Raw genomic sequence first — 22,139 nt, forward strand, 5'->3', positions numbered from 1 at the left:
TTATATCTCCTTGTCAAGTGCTGGAAATGGGCCATTTTCATTACCACAACAAACAGTTCTTTTTCTCTCCTGCTGACAACAGCTCACCTTAACTGATCACTCTCCTTATAACCTGTATGGTAACACCCATTGTTTCATGTTCCCTGTGTATAGATCTAGATCTAGATCTTCCTTCTGTATTTTCCACTACATGCATCCGAAGAAGTGGGCTGTAGCCCACGAAAGCTTATGCTACAATAAATGTGTGAGTCTCGAAGGTGCCACAAGTACTCCTGTTCTTTTTGCGGATACAGACTAACACGGCTGCTACTCGGAAGCCTCTGAGTGCGACCCCCTTACACATTAAAAACACTTTTTATATTTAACACCATTATAAATGCTGGAGGCAAAGCATGGATTCGGGTGGGGGCTGACAGCTCATGACCCCCCAGGCAATAACCTTGGAGAACCCCCATCCTAGGGGCTCAGCCCGGGGGCAGGCAATGCTGAGACGGCCCGGTGCACCTGCCTGTGCCATCCTTTGCAAGCAGCTGTCAGCTCCCAACAGCCCAAATGGGAACTGGCCTCTTTGGGCGACGCAGCCGGAGGGGCCTGACCCCTGCTCCATGGGCTCCAAGGAGAACCGGGGGGGGGAATAGATGGGGGCTGTAGGAAGCCAGCCAGGGTCTGGGGGGCGCCCGGCCCGACGGGGCCCTATCTCGGCCGGGGTCTGGGGGACGCCCGGCCCGACGGGGCCCCGATCTCGGCCGGGGTCTGGGGGACGCCCGGCCCGACGGGGCCCCGATCTCGGCCGGGGTCTGGGGGACGCCCGGCCCGACGGGGCCCGATCTCGGCCGGGGTCTGTTCGGCGCCCGGCCCGACGGGGCCCCGATCTCGGCCGGGGTCTGGGGGGGCGCCCGGCCCGACGGGGCCCGATCTTGGCCGGGGTCTGGGGGACGCTCGGCCCGAAGGGGCCCGATCTTGGCCGGGGTCTGGGGGACGCCCGGCCCAACGGGGGCTCGGTTCCCCTTGGCGCACGGGGCCCTGACCCCCGAGGTGCCCAGCTCTCAGCAGGGGCGTGCCGTGGCCCGAGTTGCTGCAGGAAGCGGAGGAAACCCGGGCTCGGGCGCCGGCCAGTCCCCGGGAGCTCAGGGGCGGGCGCCCGGGCTCCAGCGCCGCGCCCCCTCCTCCGCCTGGATAGCAAGTCCCAGCGCCGCCAATCCCGAGCCCTGCGCCCCGCGCTCCCCCGCGCAGCGCAGCGCAGCGCGGCGCGTCCTCAGCCATGCGGCTCCGGCAGCTCGGGGCCCTGCTGCTGCTCCTGGCGCTCCCAGGTACGTACCCCGCGGATCGGGGCCCGGCGTGAAGCCAGCGTCGGGACCGGCCCACGTGCGGGGCTCCCCCCGCCCCGTCCCGTCCCGTCCGTGCCCGGCCTGCGGGGGGCGGGGGGACCCCGAGAGGGAGCCAGTCCGCCCGCCGGGAGGGGCTGGGGGGCTGGTTTGGCGTGTGGCTTGTTAAAAAAAAGGTTCCTCCCGATAGGCTGCGTGGGAGGTGGTGGGCACCAGTGGTTAGAGGGGGCGGGGGCTGGGAGCCAGGACTCCTGGGTTCTCTCCCCAGCTCTGGAAGGGGAGTGGGAGCCTGGGAGCCAGGACTCCTGGGTTCTCTCCCCAGCGCTGGGAGCCAGGACTCCTGGGGTCTCTCCCCATTGCTGAGAGGGGGGTGGGGACTAGTGGTTGTGGGGAGGGGGAACTCCTGGGTTCTCTCCCCAGCTCTGGGAGGCGGGTGGAGGCTAGTGATGAGGGTCACTGGGAGTCATGACTGTGAGCTGCCCTAGAACTTCGGGCAAGTCCCTTCACTGCTGCGTGCCTCAGTTTCTCTGCTGGTGAAATGGGAACAATAATGTTTGCAAAGTGCTTTGGGATCGTCGGGTGGAGGGCGTTGGACATCCACAGCATCATTACTGTGATGGGGCTGAGCCGCCGCCCTGGGCATGGATTCGAAACGCCGGGAGAGGCTGCCCTGACCCCGGTGTCCTCCGGCACTCGGGAGGCCCCTGCCCCCACCACGGGCGCGTTTCCCATTTCAGGGGCTGCAGAACCATCCTTTAATGTGAGCGTTTGGCCGGAAGATGCCGTGGTGGAGCACGGAGGCTCCATCTGGTTAAACTGCAGCCACACGTGCTGGGATCCTGGTGCCCGGGGCGGCCTGGAGACCTCGCTCACCAAAGCCGAACATAAAAAGGGATCCAGCTGGATGGCCCAGGAGCTGGTCAATATCCGGGAGTGGGTGTCGGTCGTTCAGTGCTACATCAACTGCAATGGAAGCATAACACTTGCATATGCCAATATCACCACTTACCGTAAGTGACTCAGGGAAGGAGGCTGCTGGGCGGGGGCGCGGGTTACGGGGGCTGCGTGGGGTTGACCGAGTCCTGGGGGGGGAATCCCAGATTCTTTCCTGGGGAGGCAGGAGATGAGCCATCAGATTAGAGACCCACCCGGAACAGACGGGATCCTTGTGTAGTTCTGGGGAAAGAAGCTGCATCGGCTTCCCCAGAGACTCCGGACTCCGTTTAGCCTCATAGAAGCTCAAACTTCCCCTGAGTTCACAAGCACCATCCCTACCCAGGGGCTTGCCCTGCACGGCTGGGTCCCCACCCCCCAGGGCGAAAGGGGGATTGGTCTCAGAGGCGCATGCTGCCCTCAGACTCTCTGTAGAGGTTGTCGGGTGAGATGCCTGCATCGTTCCCGGCATGAGGATGTTGTTTTGCGACGTGGGGACCTGTTCTATTGGGAACCCACATGGTCCCACCTTTCCCCTGCTACTGGAGTGACCTATGGGGCCGGCCAGCCAGCAGAAAGGTCCTATGTTCGTCAGCTGGCATGGGGGTGTGATCAGGGCAGGGAGATGCAGCCAGCTGCCGGTGCCGTCTCTGGAACACTGCAGACGATGTGGTGGGACAGGCTGCAGGATTCGGCCACGCCCTGGCGGATCCCACCGCAGACACCATGTTGGATTCCTGAAAGGCTGCCTGTGTCTTTGTGTCACTCCAGAGGTGCCGGAGCGGGTGGTGCTGGAGCCGCTCCCCGAGATGGAGCTGGGCCAGGCCTATAACCTGAAGTGCCGGGTTCTGAACGTGGCTCCCGTCACACACCTCACCGTGACCCTCCGCCGGGGGGGACAGACCCTGCACACGGAGACCTTCCAGAACCGCACCGGGACCAGACCCGACAACGTCACGGTGACCCATGAGATCACCCCTCAGCGACAGGACCACGGGCAGGAGATCACCTGCCACGCCGCCCTGGACCTGACACCGCACGGGCAGCTTTTGCAATTCTCCTCCCCTGCGGTGGAGCTCAGGGTTTTTGGTGAGTGCTGATTCACTAGCCCCAGCCTCTCGGACCGGCCCTTCCGCGGGGGCTCGGTGCCGACGCTGTGATCGGGAATGGGGCCCAAACCTCAGGGAAACAAGAACCAGACCCTTGGCTCGCCTGCCTCTCGTCCGAGCCGCCCGCTCACGCTCCGACAGCTGCCAGGTCTGCGGGAATTATAATCCCGTTAGCGGGAGTCTATTAATAACTCTGTGACGAATCCCCAGCCAGCTCCTTGCCTTTGTCTCTGAGCTCCGGGCTCTGGTGGAGCTGCGGTGGCTGCTTGACTCACTGCGTTTCTCCCGCTGCCGGGGCGAGCGAGCGATCTCTGAGCTCACCTGGGCGTTTTCAATCTGCTGCAAACCCTCTTCTCAGTGGGAGAGAGGAAACACCAGCGCTAGCCCGTGGGCAGGACAAGGCGTTCAGGGGTGTCATTAACCACCCTCTGCCCTGCTCAGCGGTGCAGTGCTGACAAGAACGGCCACGCTGGGTCAGAGCAATGGTCCATCCAGGCCAGTGCCAGGGGGCTTCAGAGGGAATTAACAGATCAGGCAATTATCGAGTATCCCTCCCCTGTCGTCCAGTCCCAGCTTCTGGTAGCTGGAGGTTTAGGGACCCCCAGAGCATGGGGCTGTGTCCCTGCCCACCCTGGCTAACAGCCACTGGTGGACCCATCCCCCAGGAACTTACCTAATTTTGTTTTGAACCCAGTTATTCTTTTGGCCTTCACAACATCCCCTGGCAGTGAGTTCCACAGGTTGTCTGTGCATTGTGTGAAGTGGAACTTCTCTCTGTTCATTTTTAAACCTGCTGCCTAGTAATGTCATTGAGTGGCCCCCGGCTTGTGTGTTACGTGACAGGCTGGGAGCTGTCGAGACAGCCATCTTTAGAGGAGGGATCAGGTTTTCTCAATGGGACGATGTTGAGATTGGAAGTTCTCAGGCCCGGATCCCGATCCCACTGCAGATCTAAGGGCAGATCCTCAGCTGTTCTGTGACTGTCAGGCCCCTGGGTGGCCTCCCAAGTTGGGCACCCAGAATCACTAGTGGTGTTTGAAAAGCTCGGCCTTAATGTGTGAAAGTGAAACAGCGGGGGGGGGGGGGGGGGGCGCGGGCTGGGAGTCAGGACTCCTGGAGGTGATTGGAGGCCAGTGGTTAAAGCAGGGCAGGAACTGGGTATCAGGACTCCTGGGTTCAGTTCCCGGCCCTGCAACTTGCTGACTGTGTGACCTGGGGTAGGCCATTTCCCCTCTCTGCACCTCCCATTTCTGCGCCCGTTTCCTGGGGCAGGGCGAGGTGAGAATGGCGGAAGATTTGTAAAACACAGTCAGGCCCCGTGTCATTGTGTCCGGATCCGGACCTGGAGCCTGGGAGGACGTGAGACGCTTTCACCACAGACATGGGCTGCGTTACAACTGGGCATATCACAGTAGTGACCCCGACCGAGATGGGGGGCCCCCACGGGGGCGGGCGCTGCCCAGACCTGGAGAGTCCTTACCCCAAGGATATCGCAGTCCAACTAGACAGAGGGTGGGAGGGGAAACAGAGGCAGAGAAAAGGGAAGGATTTGCCCAAGGCCGACGGCCAAGCCGGGAATAGAATCCAGGTGTCCTGAGTCCCACGCTGCTGTTCTGTGTACTCGGCCACATGCCGCTGAATGTTTCCCTCATGCCCCGCGGTGGCTTTTCTCGCCCGCTGCAGATCTCCCGGAGGAGCCCCGGCTCCAAACCTCCCTCTATATCGAGGTGGGCACCAAGGCGCTCGCCCGCTGTGGGGTGGCCGGAGTCTTCCCCGTCGCGGGAGAGGCCCGGTTCAACCTGTCCTTTCGGGGAGAGAGCCTGAACTTCACCGTCACCACGTCGGGCGACAGGGCCACCGCCCAGGGCGAGGTTTGGTCCCCGTCCCCGGGACAGCACCAGCTGAACTGCACCGTGTCCGTGGGGCCCGTGTCCAGATCCGCAGGGCAGAGCGTTCTCGTTTACAGTGAGTGTCTGGATTAGTCTCCTGGGGTGTGGGCAGTGCTGGCGCCGATCCTGCAGAGACCTGCCTGCTGGGTGGCCCTGGCCCTCCTCTGCCCGCTCTCCGCCGAACAGCCCCGTGTCCAGTTCCAAGGACGGAGCACAGCTGAGCTGAGCCAAACCGGGGCTCTGTTCTGGAGAGGGGAGAGCCGCTCTCCCTGCCCGCCATGCGCGGGACTTTCCCTGGGCGTGTTCCCTGGTTAATAATAACGGCACTGATTGCCAATTGATCCTGGGGGCAGCAGGGCTCTTGTCCCAGAACCAGCGGGTTCAGTCCCTTGTAGGGACCCCACGGTGCCTGGCACACGCGCTCACACTGAGGGCAGAGCCAAGCCTGGGTGATTTTTATTCAACCCAATGATAATGCCCGAAAAGCTCCAACCCACACAACCAGCTGGGGATTGCCCTGCCCTGGGGGTTGTGCTGCCCCCCTTCCTGGAGTACCTGGTGGCGAGAGACGAAGGCCCAGCCCTGCCTCTGGCAAGCCGAATGAGTCCGATGGGCCCGGTCCCAGCTCCCCCGCTCCAACCTGCTAGACCCTATGCTCTCTCCGGGCGCTGGCGAGAGAACCCAGGAGTCCGGGTTTCCAGCCCCTGCTCACACCACGCCAGCCTGGCGCTATAACCCAGGGCTCCCCAGACGTGGAAATTGGGTTTCTTTGCAGCGGTGATGTCAGTCACGTGTTAAAAATCACCCTGATCGTTTCACAGCAGCTCTGCCTGTCCCCTGCAGGTTTCCCTCAGCCCGTCCTGGAGATCGACCAGCCACAGGCCCTCGTGAACAGGAACGTGAGCATCACGTGCCTTTCCCCTGCCTCCCAGCCCCCCGGCATGACGCTACAGCTCAGAGACGCCGAGCGAACCCTGGCGTCCGGGCACCCGCCCCGCCTGCAGCTCACGCTGACGACCCGCAAGAGAGACAACGGGAGGCAATTCACGTGTGAAGGGAACCTCATGCTGGGCAACCATTCCCTCGTAAAGAACACGTCCGCCCAGCTCGTCGTCCTCTGTGAGTCGGGAGCGGGGCCCAGACCCTGTCTGTTCCTGCCCCTGCACGTCCCACGGTGACTGACCCCAGGGCCTGGGACGGCAGCACTGGAACATCTCCAAGCCTTCAGTGCCTTTCTCCTCGGTTCTCTGCCCAGTTCTAGGAGAGGATTGGGGCCTGGTGGGTTAGAGGAAGGGGGCTGGGAGCCAGAATTCCTAGCCTATGTTCCCCGCTCTGCTCCAGACACTGGGTGGCCTTGGGCACGTCTTTTCCTCTTTCTGTGCCTCGGTTTCCCTGTGTTGACTGCAATCACTGAGGTGGCTTGTGCGTGGCACCAGCCCGGGCCTCCTGCAGAAAGTCCCGGCTAGAAGGTGGGAGTGGTGGCACGAGGACTCGCAGCTGGGCTGATTATTGGCCACAACCCAGGAGCCTTGCAGTGTGCGAGGCCTTTGTCTCTGCGAAGCACTTAAGGACGTGCCAAAGCTTTAGTGTTTGAGCCGGTCCCATGGCCCAGGGCAGGTGCCGAGGTAGGCGGGCGCCAAGGTGGGCGGGCGCTGGGGCAGGCGCCGAGGCGGGTGGGCGCCAAGGTGGGTGGGCGGGCGCCAGGGTGGGCAGGCGCAGGGCAGGTGGGTGCCGAGGCGGGCGGGCTCTGACGTCCGTCCCCGTGTGGCACGGCACTAGAGCCCGTGCGTCACTCTCTCAGCACACGCCGGCGGGACTGCCGTGCTCCAGGGCTGGGCTGTGTCGGGGCTGCAGTCCCAGGCCCGGAGCTCCCGCCAGGAGAACTTGTGCCCCTCCAGCCACCCACTGCCCTGCCGCTGGGGCCCTCGGGGCGCAAAGAGGCCAGTGACCCAGGTCACTGATCCTCCTGCCGCCCCGGGAGAGAGCAGAGGGTCCTGGGCAACTACTCGAGTTCTGTCTCTGCATTTTCGGATGAACCCGAAACGGACGTGGCTCGATGGGGGGCTGCGAACCCTGGTCTGCAGGGCCGGCGGGAGCCCAGCACCAGCTGTGGTGTGCGAATGAGACGCGGGGCCTTTCCCCTTCAGGGGACGCCGGCCCCGCGGCGAGAGGGGCCTGGACAGATCAGGGTGTTCAGACGGAGCGAAGGCATCATGGGCATCTGGGCCTTCCCACACCAGCCTTATTCTTCTCTCTGTTCCAGACGCGCCTACGCTGGATGAGCCCGGCTGCCCAAGTCACCAGACATGGCTCGAGGGGACCCCGCAGCAGCTGGCCTGTGAAGCCGATGGCAACCCGACGCCGGAGGTCTCCTGCAGCAAGGACAGCCCGGTGTACGCTACCGGCGGCGTGCAGAACGTCACGAGAGGCCACGCGGGGCTGTATCACTGCCGCGCCACCAATGCCCACGGGACGGACGACAGGAACGTGACAATCCATGTCGAATGTGAGGGCCGGGATCGCAGCCTAGGGGGACCCCGGGGAGCTGATGGGCCCACAGAGCTGAGCTCCCCAATGTCGGGTGCTGGCGGCTTCCGGTGCTTGGCTAGAAGTGACGCCGTCCCAGCAAACGCAAGCCGGGTCAGACGAAGGGGGAGTGTGTGATTGCCAAGATTCCCGCTGGCTCGGGGGGGCAGGGAATGGGACACGGGGCCTTTCCCCTCCAGGGGTGCTGGCCCCGACCCACCCCAGGCTGGGGACTGGCTGGCTCAGGACGGTGAATGGGACACGGGGCCTTTCCCCCTAGGGGGCCCGTCTCTGATCTGGCCCCAGGTGGAGGGGGACTGAGCGGGGTGTTCAGATGGAGAGGTGGAGTTCTCCTCCTTGACCATCCCCAGACTGATAGCGACTGAAGAGTGTCCCCCTCTGACAGCTTCTCCCTGGGCCCGGCATGAGGTTCGTTTGCTGGGTCTCAGCCCCATTCCTTGCTAACAAGACCCTGCTCCCCAAAGCCTTTGGCCCAGCTGTCCCCTCCCCCCCCCCGGTGGTAACCTCATCAGAGGGGCCAAGTTCTGAATGAGCCCCCGAGTCCCAGCTCCCCTCCAGGGCAGGGCCGAGGCGCATGGCAGAGGAACCAGCCCTGCTCTCCCCTTTAAAGACGGGTTCCGGTTCCGTATCTTCCAGATGGGCCTGAAATAGACGATGCCGGCTGTGCCGGGACCCGGACCTGGGTGGAGGGGACGGAGCAAAGCTTGGCCTGCCTGGCGCGGGGGAACCCAGCACCGGCCGTGGTGTGCACGAAGGACGGGGTGCCCTATGATGTGGGGGTGCAGCATCGGGTGGTGAGAGAGCATGCTGGGACCTACCACTGCAACGCCACCAACGCCCGCGGCTCGGTCAGCCGGGACGTGACCGTCCAGGTGGAGTGTAAGTCAGCAAACACTGGATCCCTGCAGCTATGTGTGAGATAGTCACTTGCCTAGACCCCCCTGGTCTTGTCCTGCCATGGGTGGAGCAGTCGGCTGAGTTAAACGACGCCCCTCTGCTGGTCTCAAATCGGTTGGTCGATTAGAAGCTCCCGATAAGATCAGGGGCCCATTGGGCCGGGCGCTGCCCGGACCCCGGCCCAGAACTGATGGGGATCAGGAGGGAACTGTCCCTCGGAGAAGGTTCGCCCTTTGCTGCCTCCTGCAGGGTGTCTTGCACCTGCCTTTCAAGCAGCTGGGGCGGGGCCCGTTGGAGACGGGAGACCGGGTTAGATGGGCCCCTGGGATGAGCCACTCTGGCAGTGCCTCTGTTCGGGTGAGCGGTGAATCAGCCATGCTAGGAAGGGAAAAGGACAAGCGCGCTGAACTCATTAGGAAAGAGACAGTGACCTTGGCCTCAGCGCCTGGCTCGCGGGACTGAGCAGCGGGAAGCCGCCCGGCCAGGTGGACGTATAAATACAACGTGCGACGACAAATCCCGCCTCAGCCGCAGAGGTTAATCAGACGGCTCAGGAATGAAGAGTCTGGCAATGCGCTGAACCCCAGGGGCTGCAGACTCCCTCGGGAAGAAGGGTCTGAGTGTGAGATGTTGTACGCAGGCACGTACCACCGGATGGCCCGGAAACCGGCCGGTCACGCTTGCCATAGGTTCTCGCACACCCGGTAACGTCTGCACTCCTGATTAATTCATCCGTCCCAGTCCAGCCTGGGGGTCGGAGGTGTCTCTCCCTGACTCCAGGCACCAAACCTGGCCTGGTGCCGGTTCCTAACGTCCCCCTCCAATGTGAGCTTACAGCCTGGCGTAGAACTGCCCTCGCAGGCCAGGCTGGTCCCTGCATCCACCCCCGTCCCTGGGCCAGGCCCACCGCTGCCCCCAACCTCCACCCAGGGCTGGACTGGTCTGGTCTCTGCGTTGGCACCTCCCCGGCCGGTCTCTGTGTTACTTGTACCTGGGCCCTGCCCGTGGGCTCCGGGACGGTTTGTGAGGAGTTTCTCTTTGCGCTCTCCACTCCCCGGTTACCCTGCTCCTGCCTGGACTAGGAGCTGGCGGTAAGAAAGGTGACCCAGCATGAGTGCTCGGCCAGGGTTCATCTAGCAGAAGACGGAGCCACGGGCTGGGGGAGCCACGGGGCTTCTTCGTGGTATGAATAGTGGGCCCTTATAGACTCATAGACTCATAGACTTTAAGGTCAGAAGGGACCATTATGATCATCTGGTCTGACCCCCTGCATGCTGCAGGCCATAAAACCGTCCCTACCCCTTCCCTGGACTCTGCTGTTGAAGTCCCCAATCCTGTTTTAGGTGACTTCAATCGGCAGAAACCCTCCTGCTAGAGATCCCTGCCCTATGCTGCGGAGGAAGGCGAAAAACCTCCAGAGGCTCAGCCAATCTGCCCTGGAGGAAAATTCCTTCCCGACCCCAAATATGGCGATCAGTAAGACCCCGAGCATATAGGCAAGAGTCTCCAGCCTGACCCCTGTCAGCCATTATACAATTTACCTACCATTTCTTGGTTTTCCTTGACTACTATGTTTTACCATTAAACCATTCCCTCCATAAATTTATCTAACTTAATCTTAAAACCAGACAGGTCCGTCGCCCCCACCGTTTCCCTCGGAAGGCCGTTCCAATATTTCACCCCTCTGACGGTCAGAAACCTGCGTCTAATTTCAAGCCTGAACCTCCCCACGGCCAGTTTATATCCATTCGTTCTCGTATCCACATTAGTACTAATGTACATTAGTACCCTTGTTCTCTACCTTCCAGACAAGCCCACCATGGACGAGTCCAGCTGCCCCAGTACCCAGGCGTGGCTGGAGGGGACCCTGCACACCCTGGCCTGTGAGGCGGACGGGATCCACGTCCCATGCACCAAAGAGGGAGCAGCCGACGAGTTTGGCGGCGAGCGGAACGTGAGCAGGAATGACTCCGGCACCTACCAGTGCACGGCCAGGAACCGCCACGGGTCGGCGACGAGGGTGGTCACCGTGCGGGTGGAATGTGAGTCTCGATTGCGCGCCAGCATTGCACTAGCCTGGCTCGCCCTACGTGTGACCCACAGGTCTGTGCTGGCGGCAGTGGGGTGGGAACGGCTCCCTGAGAATCCCCCTCCCAGACGGGGGCCGAACTGGCATAAAGGCCCTGCTCCCAGCCCCGGCATATGGCATTGGGGCAGGTCTCGGGCCTGTGCTCCGCAGGAGGTCAGACAAGGTGATCCCGTGGCCTTGGAATCTGTGAATCTGGCACTGCGGCCGTACGGTCTCTGCTGCTCCCCGGGGGCCACAGGGTGCAGAGTCTGATTCCCCCTGTGGGCTGGGCGAGAGCCCTGCCTGACCCCAGAAGACAGGCAGCACAAATGGCTCCTGTTGCTATTGCCACACTATTCCGGCAGAGCCTACGGGCCCCAGCCATGGAGCAGGACCCCCCCCACCCCGTGTGCTGGGAGCTGTACATTATTTGTTAGGTGAATTACGGTAGTGCCCTAGCCCATTGGGCTAGGCTCTGTACGTTATTTATTAGGTGAATTACGGTAGTGCCCAGGTGCTCCAGTCTTGGCTCAGGGCCCCCCACGGCGCTAGGTGCTGTACATTATTTGTTAGGTGAATTACAGCAGTGCCCAGAGCCCCACAGCGCTAGGGGCTGCACAGACACAGAACGGAGTAACAGCCCCTGCCCCAGCGAGCTCACAGTCTCAGTCAGTCCCTGCTAGAAGCGCAGGAACGGAGCAGCTGGGACCCCGGCCCTGCGTGTTTAAAGTGCAGCTGATCTGATTTTGTGCTGGTCCAAGCGCAGCTGGGGGAAGCTGACACTGGACATTCCTAAACGAGCCCAGCCCCCGCGCCCTGCCCTGTGTTACTGATTGCACCGGAAATGACTGACCGTGAAAGAACATTGAGTGCTATGTACTTGAGGCTGTTGGCTCCGTTTACTGGCCCCCTCGTCTGCTCTCCACCCGATTTCCCTGCGCCGGGCCTGGCTCGTGAACGTTAGCCGGGGGGTCCCCGGGGTGCCGTGCCGCTGAGTGCCTGGCTGCAAAGTGCTGCCCGGGGCGAGGCAGGAGGGCGAGCGCCGCCAGACCGGGACGCTCCCAAGACGGCGCGATCGCGGCCGATTCCCCTCCCGCTCTCCCGGCGTCCGTCACACGAGCTCCGCCCGGAAATGCTCAAACCCGGTGCAGCCAGAGGGAGACCCGAACGGGCCGGGGAGACGCGAGCTGGGGTCTGCGACGGAGGAGCTGGGGGGGCCCTGGCGCTGTGAAGCTGCAGCTCGGGCCGGAGCCTGCTCCCCACCGCAGCTGTCAGAGCCCCAGCCGGAGCCGTAGCGTCTACACAGCCGTTTCTGGGGCCGTAGCGCGAGCCCGTCCCTGGCACTGGGCGCTGCCCGCGCCTGCCGTAAGAGACGATTTCAGCTGCCAGCCACTGGTGCTTGTTCTACCTCCCTCCGCGAGGTTCCGGGGCCCGTTCCGTGGGATTTCTGCCCAGGATGGCGCCTCGCACGCCGGGACCAGCTCCCCTCGCAGGGTTCTGTCTGACAGCGAAGCACGTGACACTCCTTGCTACCAGCCAGGTGTCTTCTCCCACCTCGAACCTGTGCGGCTCTGGCCTGCGCTGGCTCCGCTCTTCCCACTTCCCTTACGAAGCCAGAACGAGCCGCAGCGTTCCCGTCTCGGTCTCACCGGGGTAAAATCGCCTCCCGTTAGCCCCAACTGTCGCAGCATCGCTCCGGGCGCTCATGGCCAGCTGCTCAGCCAGCATTAGCCCCATTTTAGGGCTGGGGAAATTGAGGCCCAGAGCAATGGGGTGACAGGCCCAAGGTCACGCAGGGTGTCTGTGGCAGAGCCAGGATTTGATCTCAGGGGTCTGCCCTGCTGCTGAACACAGGGGGGCTTTACCAGAGCTCAGAGGAGAACGCTCCTGCTCACAGATGGAGAAATCGCAGTGGAGTGGGGGGTCCAGGGCTGGCTGAGCAAAGGGAGTAGTGAGGGAGGTAGGATGGTGCAGTGGTTAGTGCACTAGCCTGGGACTTGGGAGGCCTCAGTGCCATCCTTGCATGGCCTAGGGCCTCTCGTGGTGCCCCCCTGTAGAATGGGGGCGCTGCTTCCCCGCTGCACGGGATGGTGGGCGGAAAATGGGGGGGCCTCAGAGGGACCCGGGGCTGCACGGCTGCTAAGTGTGTGACCTTTTCTCTCCAGACAGGCCCGTTGTCTTGCTCCTGGCCATCAGCCCTTCCGCCACCGTCCCACGCGGCACCAGCTTCAACATCAGCTGCCGCGCCGAGGGCTCCCCGGCACCCGCCTACCGCTGGACCGTGCCCCCCGCCCCCAACGTCCACTGCTCGGCCGATAACAGCACCGTGAGTGTGGCCGGCGCTGACCGGCACAACCGCGGCGTTTACGTCTGCAGAGTCTCCAACGCCCATGGGCAGCACCTGGGTCAGGTCCAAATCCAGGTGACAGGTACGGAGCAGAGGGCGAGGAAGCCAGGGAAGGGCAAAGTGTGGGGGGGGGACAGACCCCCTGTGGGGTTCCTGGGTGTTCTGCAGCAGCCCTGGGGGGCCGAGGTCCCTGCCGCGTGGCGGGCGAGGAGGCAGGACTTGAGCCCAGCCTGACTCAGCGGCACCACACACCTGGGGCGTCTCCGCTCGCTTCATAACAGCGAAGCTGCCTGGCGGCGGGGGGGCTGGGGCTCTGTGCTGGGATCCAGCCGACCTGCCGTCTAGTCCCAGCTCCGCTCCTGGGATTCTGAGCAACCCTGGGCAAGCTACAGCCCCGCTCTGTGACTCGGTTTCCCTTCCCCACCTCTGCCCGGCTGTGTGATCCTGGGCGTGTCCCTTCCCCTCGCTGCCTCTGTCTAGCCTGGAAGCTCTTCGGGGCAGGGACCGTCTCTCCTCCTGGAGCCTCACCCGCGTGTCCCTCCCGCCAGATCACAGATTCATCGTCGCCGCCCTGATCGCGGGGGCGGCTGTGCTGCTGCTGGGTGGGACGGCCGGGCTCGTCTATTACCTCAAATCCACCGCCTGCAAGAAGGGCGAGTACAACGTGCAGGACGCCGAGAGCTCCTCGAAAGCCGCCTGCCTCGGCCGCGACGGTACCGTCTACGGGATACAACTCACCCAGACCTGAGCCGGCCGGCGGCTGGAGCCACCCACATGGGGCTGCTGGAGGGGAACCCGGCGGTGCGTCCCTGGGGCCGGGCTGCCTGGTTTGTTTGGTTGGTCGTTGTTGCATCCGTCCTCTAGCCACTTTGGAAGCTCCGGCCGAGCTGTGTTCTTGGTCCAGACCCGGCCTGTCTCCGTCCAGCCACCTCCTCATGCAGCTTCTGCCCTCGGATCTGCTCTGCCCTTTTCCCTTCCCCGGCCCTGCCCCGTGGCCCTGGTGGAACTTCCGGCTTGTCGCCGATCCAGACAGCTGGTGTCTTGCCTTAAATATCCGTTCTCCGGCTTGGGGAAATGGGTCATGAGCTGGCCCCAACCAGGCCATGACTGTACTGGAGCGTGCGGGGGGGAGGGAGGGGGTTGCCTAACCCAGCGCCTGGGGGGACTGGCACGGGCAGGGGAGAATGGGTACGGCACCCGCTGGGATCCGAACGTCTAGGTTCCAGATTCCAACCCGGGGGCAGGCAGGGGCCACCAAACACAGTCAGGGGCCTGTGGGGAAACGAATGTGCTGGGTCTCCGTCCCCGTGCTAGCAGGAACGGGCCAGTCTGTCCTCAGATATGAGAACAGAAGAACGGCCAGCCTGGGTCAGACCAAAAGTCCATCCAGCCCAGTGTCCTGTCCTCTGACAGTGGCCAGTGCCAGATGCCCCAGAGGGAATGAACAGAACAGGGAATCATCAAGTGATCCATCCCCTGTCGCCCATTCCCTGCTTCTGGCAAACAGAGGCTCGGGACACCATCCCTGCCCAGCCTGGCTAATAGCCATTGATGGACCTGTCCTCCATGAATGTATCTAGCTCTTTTTTGAACACATGGAACAGCTGGGGGCCGGCGTGGGTCACGTGTCCTGCTAGGAACAGCGCCGAGACCCAGCAAACTCGTTTCATCACAGGTCACCAAGTTTATGGTCTGAGCGCCCCGTGACCCCTGTCAGTCAGCGTTTAGGTGCGGCTCCCGCTCCTGCTCCGGGGTAATGACAGCCGCAGCCTGTTAAACTTCCCTTCCTGCCTCAGAGACAGCCAGGGATCCCCCCCCGCCACGTCTGCCCCCAGCTCGCAGGGGGCAGTGAATTCCTGCATTTTGCTGGCTTGCTGTTTCTGGGCCGTTGGATGGTGCAAATCAGCATCGCTCTACTGACCCAAGCTCTGACTGTCGTAGGAGTCGCGTTCGCAGTGTGGTGCTGGCGTCCTGGGCCCGTCGAGCTGTTCTTTAGAGACAATGTAACACCACAGCGTGTTTTATGTGATTGTTGTGGGGCAGAATTAAACAGCAGCCCCCCTCCTTCCCCGCCCACATCCCCCACTTCCATGGGCAGAATGCCACAGGAAACTTGCAGAGGCCAGGAAAAAAGCCCCCATCTGCTGGCTTTGCGCAAGCTTGTTCCAGAACAGGCGCTGTGGATGTCTCTCTCCCGGCAGTCTTAATTACCAAGCACAGACTTTGTTCTCTAGCAACTGACGAATTTAGCACATCGGTGACAGCCTCATGGCTGAGCTGCGGGGAAAAACAGCTCCTCCTTGGCACACGCCTGGCAAGCAATACATGAAGCAGGTGGGAAAAGCAGCTTGCAGGGTAGCGTGTTGCAGGATGACACGCTGCCGGCCTCGGGGGCTGTGGGACTTCATGTTGCTGCACGCTCAGCGAAGAGGTGTGATAGCCAATCGGCTAGGTACTGGGACCTGCCGAGCGAGGGCCAGACCCGCCGCTGGTGCCAGCAAATGGGTTATGGTGGGATCCCCAGTCATGGTCCAAGGCCCGATTGTGCAAGGCGCTGTACGTTATGTATTATGATCCCACCGCTCCTGGGCCAGGCCACCCTGCACTAAGCTCTGTACAGACACGGACCTGCTGCGTTAAATCATGGAGCCACGCTGCTTTACGCCAGCGGACGATCTGGCCCGTAAACGTAACCAGCCTGTCAAACGCTTGTGATTCTCTTTCACTTTCCAGGCAGGTTTTGAGACACCCGGGGCTCCGTTTTCATGCTGTTGTGTGAGCGGAATGTTTGAGGTTCTTTGGTTTATGTTTTGGACTGGGCAGAGCAGCTCAGAGGGTGGGCTGGGGGCGTCTAGCCTGTCCTGGCTCATCCCAACCGGGGCGTGGGATCCCCGGAGGGCTCAGTGATGGGCTGTTCTGCTACCGGGGTCGATGCTGGGTCCTGCTTTGGAAGTGGAAGATTTAGGGACAGGTTCAACCCAAGCGTCTCTGCTGAGGACGTTCCCACTAGAGCATTCAGCAGGGCCGGCCCCAGCCAAGCCTGGCTTTAGGGCTGCAGCCAGCCAGGCTGGTCTCTGCCAGTGGGGCTGCTGGGCTAAGGATCCTACCAGCGTAGGGCTGACCTGAGCCGGAGCGAACCCACTGCGTTCGTCAGGAGCCGTTCCAGGGAGATTTCCAGCAGCAGACCTGGCTCCGGTTCAAACCCCCTTTCCGCCGGCCATGTGCTCGCAGCAGCGAAGGGAAGGAGCCTGCAGGTAGCTTGAAGCCCCCTTTGCACTCCCTGTTTTCCACCCGCCCCTGGGTGTAAGTGACGCTCTGCTTCCCACGCCCACCGGGCCTGCTGAGAATCCCTGTGGAGCCCTTGCGGCTACGGCCAGACGCTCCGTCTGTCTCCGGGGTTGAGCCCTTCTGCCATCTCTGCACCTGCCGGCCCCCCTGCCCCATGGGGATTTCTAAAGGGCTGCTTCCACGCACCGTGAGGCCCCTTTCTGCGGTGACCTGAGCATCCCGAGACTCAGGCTGTGAGTCATCTGAGCTTCCCCTCCCCCCGGTGGTATTCTGTAGAGGGTTTACACAGGCTTAAAGTTCCCCATTCAACCGCAAGCTACAACCGGAATGTACTAATGAAGGGCTTCGTTTGGGGCGGGTTTCGCTAACGAGTGTGGGCCCTTCTCTGATCACAGCTGAACCAGCTGCAAACTTTTCCAGGGGCTCATTGCATTGGTGACGCTCCGCTGGGTAAAAGGGCTATTTTCCAGTCGAGTTTCTAACGGCGTTTGTACGTTCTCTCTCGCTCCCGCCCAGCCTGGGCTTGAGGAATGGGCCTGCGTCATTGCGAGCTGCACTATAATTAATGATCGGGGTGGGCGGGCGGGCGCCCACGATGCACTAGGTAATGAACGAGCTCTCAGCAGTGCTGGCCTCGCAGCTTGGGAAGGGTTTTAAAACATGCTTCCCCGAGGAGTAAGAAAGGACAAGTCGGTAAAGTTGGGTTTAAAAACAGCTGTGATAATAGTCCCACAATGCCACCCCCCCCACCCCCTGCTGGGCCCAAGTGCTCCCAGGCCGCAGAAATGACTCGTTCTGCACGCCTACAATGTGTATCAAAAGCCACAACGAACTCCCCTTCGCACCGCTCCACGGTGGCTGGTGTACCTGGGGGTTGGCTAGGCTGTGCTACAATGTAAAAAGCAATAGGCGTGTGATCAGGTAATTAATCTGTTACAGAAGGTTGCAGCGTGTTTAATTGCATTCACTAAAACGGCCCAGAAACGACAGGCAAACAGGCGCTCAGCGGGTGTCACAACAGTCGTGCGAGAGTGACAATGCGCGATGGTCTTGCTGTTTGAGCGGTTGGCTGTGGACTAGCCCTGGTCTTCGCTAGACTCCTACGCGCATGTGAGCCTGGGTTTGGCGCTAGCACTGGCCCAGTGCTCTCTCTGGGGGGAGTTTCCGAGCCAGTTCTCTAGCAGATTGAACATTCGCCTCTTCCCCCCGGCCCAGTGTTTTACTGCCGAGAGCACGGGCAGCCGGTCGTCCTGCCTCGCCAGAATCGGCAGCTGGGTAACGGGTGAAATGTTGGTGCATGAGCCTTTCCCAGGCTGGAGCGGCACAGCAGTGCTGCCGGAAACCCCGCGTGTAGCCACAGCCTATGCCAACAAAAGGAACATCACCTCCCCGAGCACAGGGAGCTAGGCCGCGGGAAGCCTTCGTCCGCCCCGGAGTGCTGTCTACACCAAGGGGCAGGTTGGCAGAACTACATGTTTTAATTCACACCCCAACCGCCGTAGCTCTGGGGGCACAGCTCTGGCTGCAGCATTGTGCCATAGCAGGGACGTTTCCTGCCTCCCCGGAGAGGGGGTTTCCAGCGCTGTAGTTATTCCACCTCGCCGAGGGGCCGGAGCTGGGATGAGGGAACGGTTCTTCCGTCGCTCCAGCTGCAGGTTGGTCACAAAACGCAACATTTTTCACAGCCCTGGGCCGTGCACCGAGGTTGAGGTCAGTGCCTGAGGGCTCGGCTACACCCAGCCACTGTGGCGATTTAACCATATCTGTCTTGTTAAAGCAGCACGCACTGCCCGTCCCGTGGATGCGGTTACACCTGTGTAAAGGGGTTTATCCCAGGATAGCTCTACCGAGGACGGGACTAAGCCCGACTGGTAGAACAGGGCCAAACTCGCTGATCGAACTGATGTTGGCAAAAAAAATCACACACACCCCACCTGCCGCAGTTCCTTTGCTACGGAAACTGCGCAGAGCAGCCCGTCGGAGCGCACATCTCGTCGCCTTGCACTTCGGCTAGTGCCCTGGAGAGAGCCCAGCTCCACCCGAGGGGCAGGCTGGACCCGGGCAATGACCCACAAAGCACATAGTCAAAGGGACGAAGCGTGGGCCTGGGAGTCGGGGTTCCTGGGCTCTGCCACTGGCCTGCAGGATGCCCTTGCTGTGCCTCAGTTTCCCCACCTGTAAAATGAGGCTAATGCCATTGCCCTCCTGTGCAAAGCACGCTGGGGAGGAGAAGTGCTAATAGTGCTTGGCTGCGTCAGGCACGAGTGGCATCTGTCGGCCTCCTCGTGTGCTGACGGTTAAGCACAAGGGGGGGGAGGGAAGGGGGAGTGGAAGCTCCCTGTAAATAGGACGGGGAGCTACTGAGACTGGCCGGGGGCAGGCAGCCTCAGGCTGGGAAGGAGCTTTCCAGTTCTTTCTACAGCGGCTCCTATGTCAGTTCCTCCGGCCCCTCACTCGCCTCGGCGCTTGCAGTGTCCTGCTTCCGGGGCCGTGTCGATCCTTCTGACCATTTGCCTGGGAAACATTCCTGCAGTTTGCTCAGGGGAGAGCCAAATAAATAAATCATTGTGTTTTAACGAGTGCCAGCTCCCGCCCCAACATGGCCTGCACCCAAGCCAGCACATAGGCCAAAGTGGTTCCCCACCGCCTGGGCTAGAAAGCTGGAATGCCCTGGCGCCAACGCCCCTCCCCAGCCGCACCGTCTCGGAGCACCGCGGCCTGCGCTGTGTTTAATCTCACAACGCCCTGAGAAATGCAAACCCCGCTGTCGAGACGGGAAACAGGCACAGACAGACCTGGCCAAGGCGCAGAGCTCGGCGTCAGCACCAAAGCGGGGCCAATGCAAGATATTCCCTCGCCTACCTTGGCCCAGGCCACGGCCCAACAGGGAATTAAACCCAGGTCAGCAGCCAACCGCTGCACTGGGAGTTTGGGTCCACTGCTAACCAGGCTGTTTGTGTTCATCCTTTTACACGCAGATTCTTTTTGAAAGGCCTGAGCTGACGTAATCTCCTCTTTGGGAACCAGCTCCCTTGGCTGTGGGGGCCAGATTCTCAGCTGGGGTAAGGAGATGTCCCTCCACCAAAGTCAGCAGCACAAGACCAATTGCCACCAGTGGATCCTAAATGTTAACAGCCTCCCAGCCTCGAATCCCTGCCTTGCCCAGAGACTCAATGCGAGGCCAAGTCACCGCTCACACCCACTCACCAGCTCTGGCCCCAGCCATTGACTGGCCCCCACACCGGGCTGTGCTCGGCCCCAAATGCACAGACCTGGGGGTCAAGTCTAAGTAGCTAAAATCGCTGCTGCTGAGTGCGGAGTGACGGGGTCGTTGTGAACTGATCTCTCACGGCTCCCAGCCATGGGACAGGAAAACAACAAGGACCCAACCTTGGGTTCAAAACCACCCTGGGGGGGGGGGGGTGACAAAAAGCCACTCCCATCCAGCAGCTGTTCAGGAAACATCATAGGCTGTGGGAAGGGACGGTGGGAACATTTCCATCAAAAAGTTGGGGTGGGGGAGGGTTGATGCGTGGGGGCAAACGGCTTTTTGACAAAAACGCAAATCTTCACAGGAAAATGTTTTCTGTCCAAATGTCCAGTGTTTCAGTGAAAAATGGAAAACCAAAAATATTCCATGGTTCTGTTTTAACCTGATTTTTAAACAAAAAAAAAAAATTTTTGCATAGGGGTGGGGGGAATGACCTCCCAGCCCACTCTTGGCTCAAGACAGCTGCCAGGGGGCAAGTGGCACCGTCGCTAACAGCCTCAGCAGCGGGGACACCTGGATCCTGGCCAGGGTAAATAAATGTCACTCCATCAACATCAGCAGCGCAAGCCCAGTTCACACAGCTGAGACTCTGACCCGTAAATGTGAAGTGTCACATTCTTTTCTACATTGTCTCCTATAAAAGTGCTTGGGGCCATGGCACCAAGACCTCTGTGCTAGGCATTCGCTGCAGAGTTTCTCAAACGAGCCAGTCTTTGCAGTCCTCTCACTTCCTTCCACTTTGCAACACTTCTTGTGAGAACACCCAGGACTGCACCCCTCTGGGAAGCTCTCCCCTAACCCCAGCATAGTTCTGGGCTTGCCAGTTTGGGTTTGATCTAGCTGGGTCTCGTGCGCACCCTTATCCTTCCCCCTAGCGCACGCGTGTGGGTGGAGGACTCGCTGGGAAACGTACAACGTAGACAGATTGGACCGAATTCTCTGAAGAGGCCGAAGCCTCATTTCCAAGTCCATCTGCGGCCAGATATTCCAGAGAGTTCCACTCCCATGTGCTGAGCACTTTTGGTCGCCTAACCCCTTGCTATGGTTCCTCAACGGGAGCGGAGTTCTCTTGAAAATTGAGCCCTGATCACAGACTCGTAGGACTGGAAGGGACCTCGAGAGGCATCTAGTCCAGTCCCCGGCCCTCCTAGCAGGGCTAAGGATTATCTACACCATCCCTGACAGGGGTGTGTCCAACCTGCTCTTAAAAATCCACCACCTCCCTGGGCAATTTATCCCAGATCTTAACCAATGATGGTAGGTGCTGGGCCCTTGTCAACCTGGTCCTGAGCTCTGCAAACTTTGGTCCTCAAGCCCAGACTAGCGGCGCTCCCAGGAAGCCCCAGCGATGCCGGTGCAAGGGAGAAACATGGGAAAAACCACCGTGCCCACACAGGGATGGATCCAAAGCGAAAGTCTGCAGAATGGATGCCAAAGACATTGTGGGGATTAGAACAAGGGGAAGATTGGTGAGGCTCACGGTTATGCCGGATTGTTACGAGTTAGCTGCTAACAAGGTGTGCTCCGATACCAATACAATTGTGCCCTGCAAAGGCCAACACACCGGGCATCGAACCTGGGACCGGCAGGACTAAAAGCAGGAGCGACTAGAGCTTGACCTAAAGAATCCGGGCTCCCCTAGCCCGGGGGGGACATGCAACACGCATTCGCCAGGGAGTTACAGTCAGTTTATTATACAACATCATAAACCATGAAACCCCTGGCGCTGTATCCCGCCTTGGCCTCCGGGCACTGCACGTCAGAAGCTTTTCAGTCAATTCAGCCCAGCACTTGAGCCTTCATTCGGCTTTAATTTGACTTCAGTGGAGTTAAACCCGGTATTAAAGTCAGCCACAAGCCCCACCGCTTTGCTGAATCAGAGCCTTAATAGTTAGCAGAAGCAACAGCACCACCAAGCAGCGTAAATAAGAAACAGCATCAACAGGAATCCCAAGGCTGGATCAGACCCAAGCTCCATCTCCGACAGTGCCCAGTCCAGGTGCTGTACAGGAAGGCACAAGAACCACACCCACCCCAGGAGTAGATGTGGGATGGTGTCTACTAGTTAGATGGGCTTAAACCCTGAAGCACAAGGTTCAAAATCCCTCCCCAAATCTGTATAACTAATTAGGAGAACTCCAGATACTCTTGCTAGCCATATAAATTTCCAATTCCCCTTTGAATCTTGCTAATTTTTTTGCCTTCCGTGACTTCCAGTGGCAGCGAGTTCCACAGACGACTCACACGGTATGAAAAAGCATTTGCTTCCATCAGTTTTGAAGTGGCCATCTTTTAACGGAACATCCCCTGGCCCTTGCGTGATGAGACATGGGAGACCAGAAACTCCCGCTCTCCTTTCTCTGCCCATTCTTTATTTTATGTACCGACCTCACTTCTTCGCCTTTCCGAGGTCAACACTTCTAAGCTTCCCACTCTCTTTTCACAGGGGGGCTTTTCCGTGCAAA

General features: G+C 60.7%; 1 protein-coding gene across 1 annotated transcript; it reads left to right on the forward strand.

The window, feature by feature from the left end:
• The first annotated feature begins 1,169 nt into the window (after positions 1–1,169).
• On the forward strand, positions 1,170–14,560 carry ICAM5 (intercellular adhesion molecule 5). Its single transcript, XM_034792233.1, has 10 exons — positions 1,170–1,310; positions 2,063–2,335; positions 3,030–3,347; positions 5,051–5,332; positions 6,100–6,375; positions 7,520–7,762; positions 8,440–8,682; positions 10,509–10,742; positions 12,934–13,197; positions 13,664–14,560. The coding sequence occupies exons 1-10, from the start codon at positions 1,262–1,264 to the stop codon at positions 13,861–13,863; spliced, it is 2,382 nt and encodes a 793-aa protein (XP_034648124.1). The 5' UTR covers positions 1,170–1,261; the 3' UTR covers positions 13,864–14,560.
• The last annotated feature ends 7,579 nt before the right edge of the window (positions 14,561–22,139 follow it).

This window comes from Trachemys scripta, chromosome 16 (assembly GCF_013100865.1).
Source record: "Trachemys scripta elegans isolate TJP31775 chromosome 16, CAS_Tse_1.0, whole genome shotgun sequence".
NCBI classification, from domain to species: domain Eukaryota; kingdom Metazoa; phylum Chordata; order Testudines; family Emydidae; genus Trachemys; species Trachemys scripta.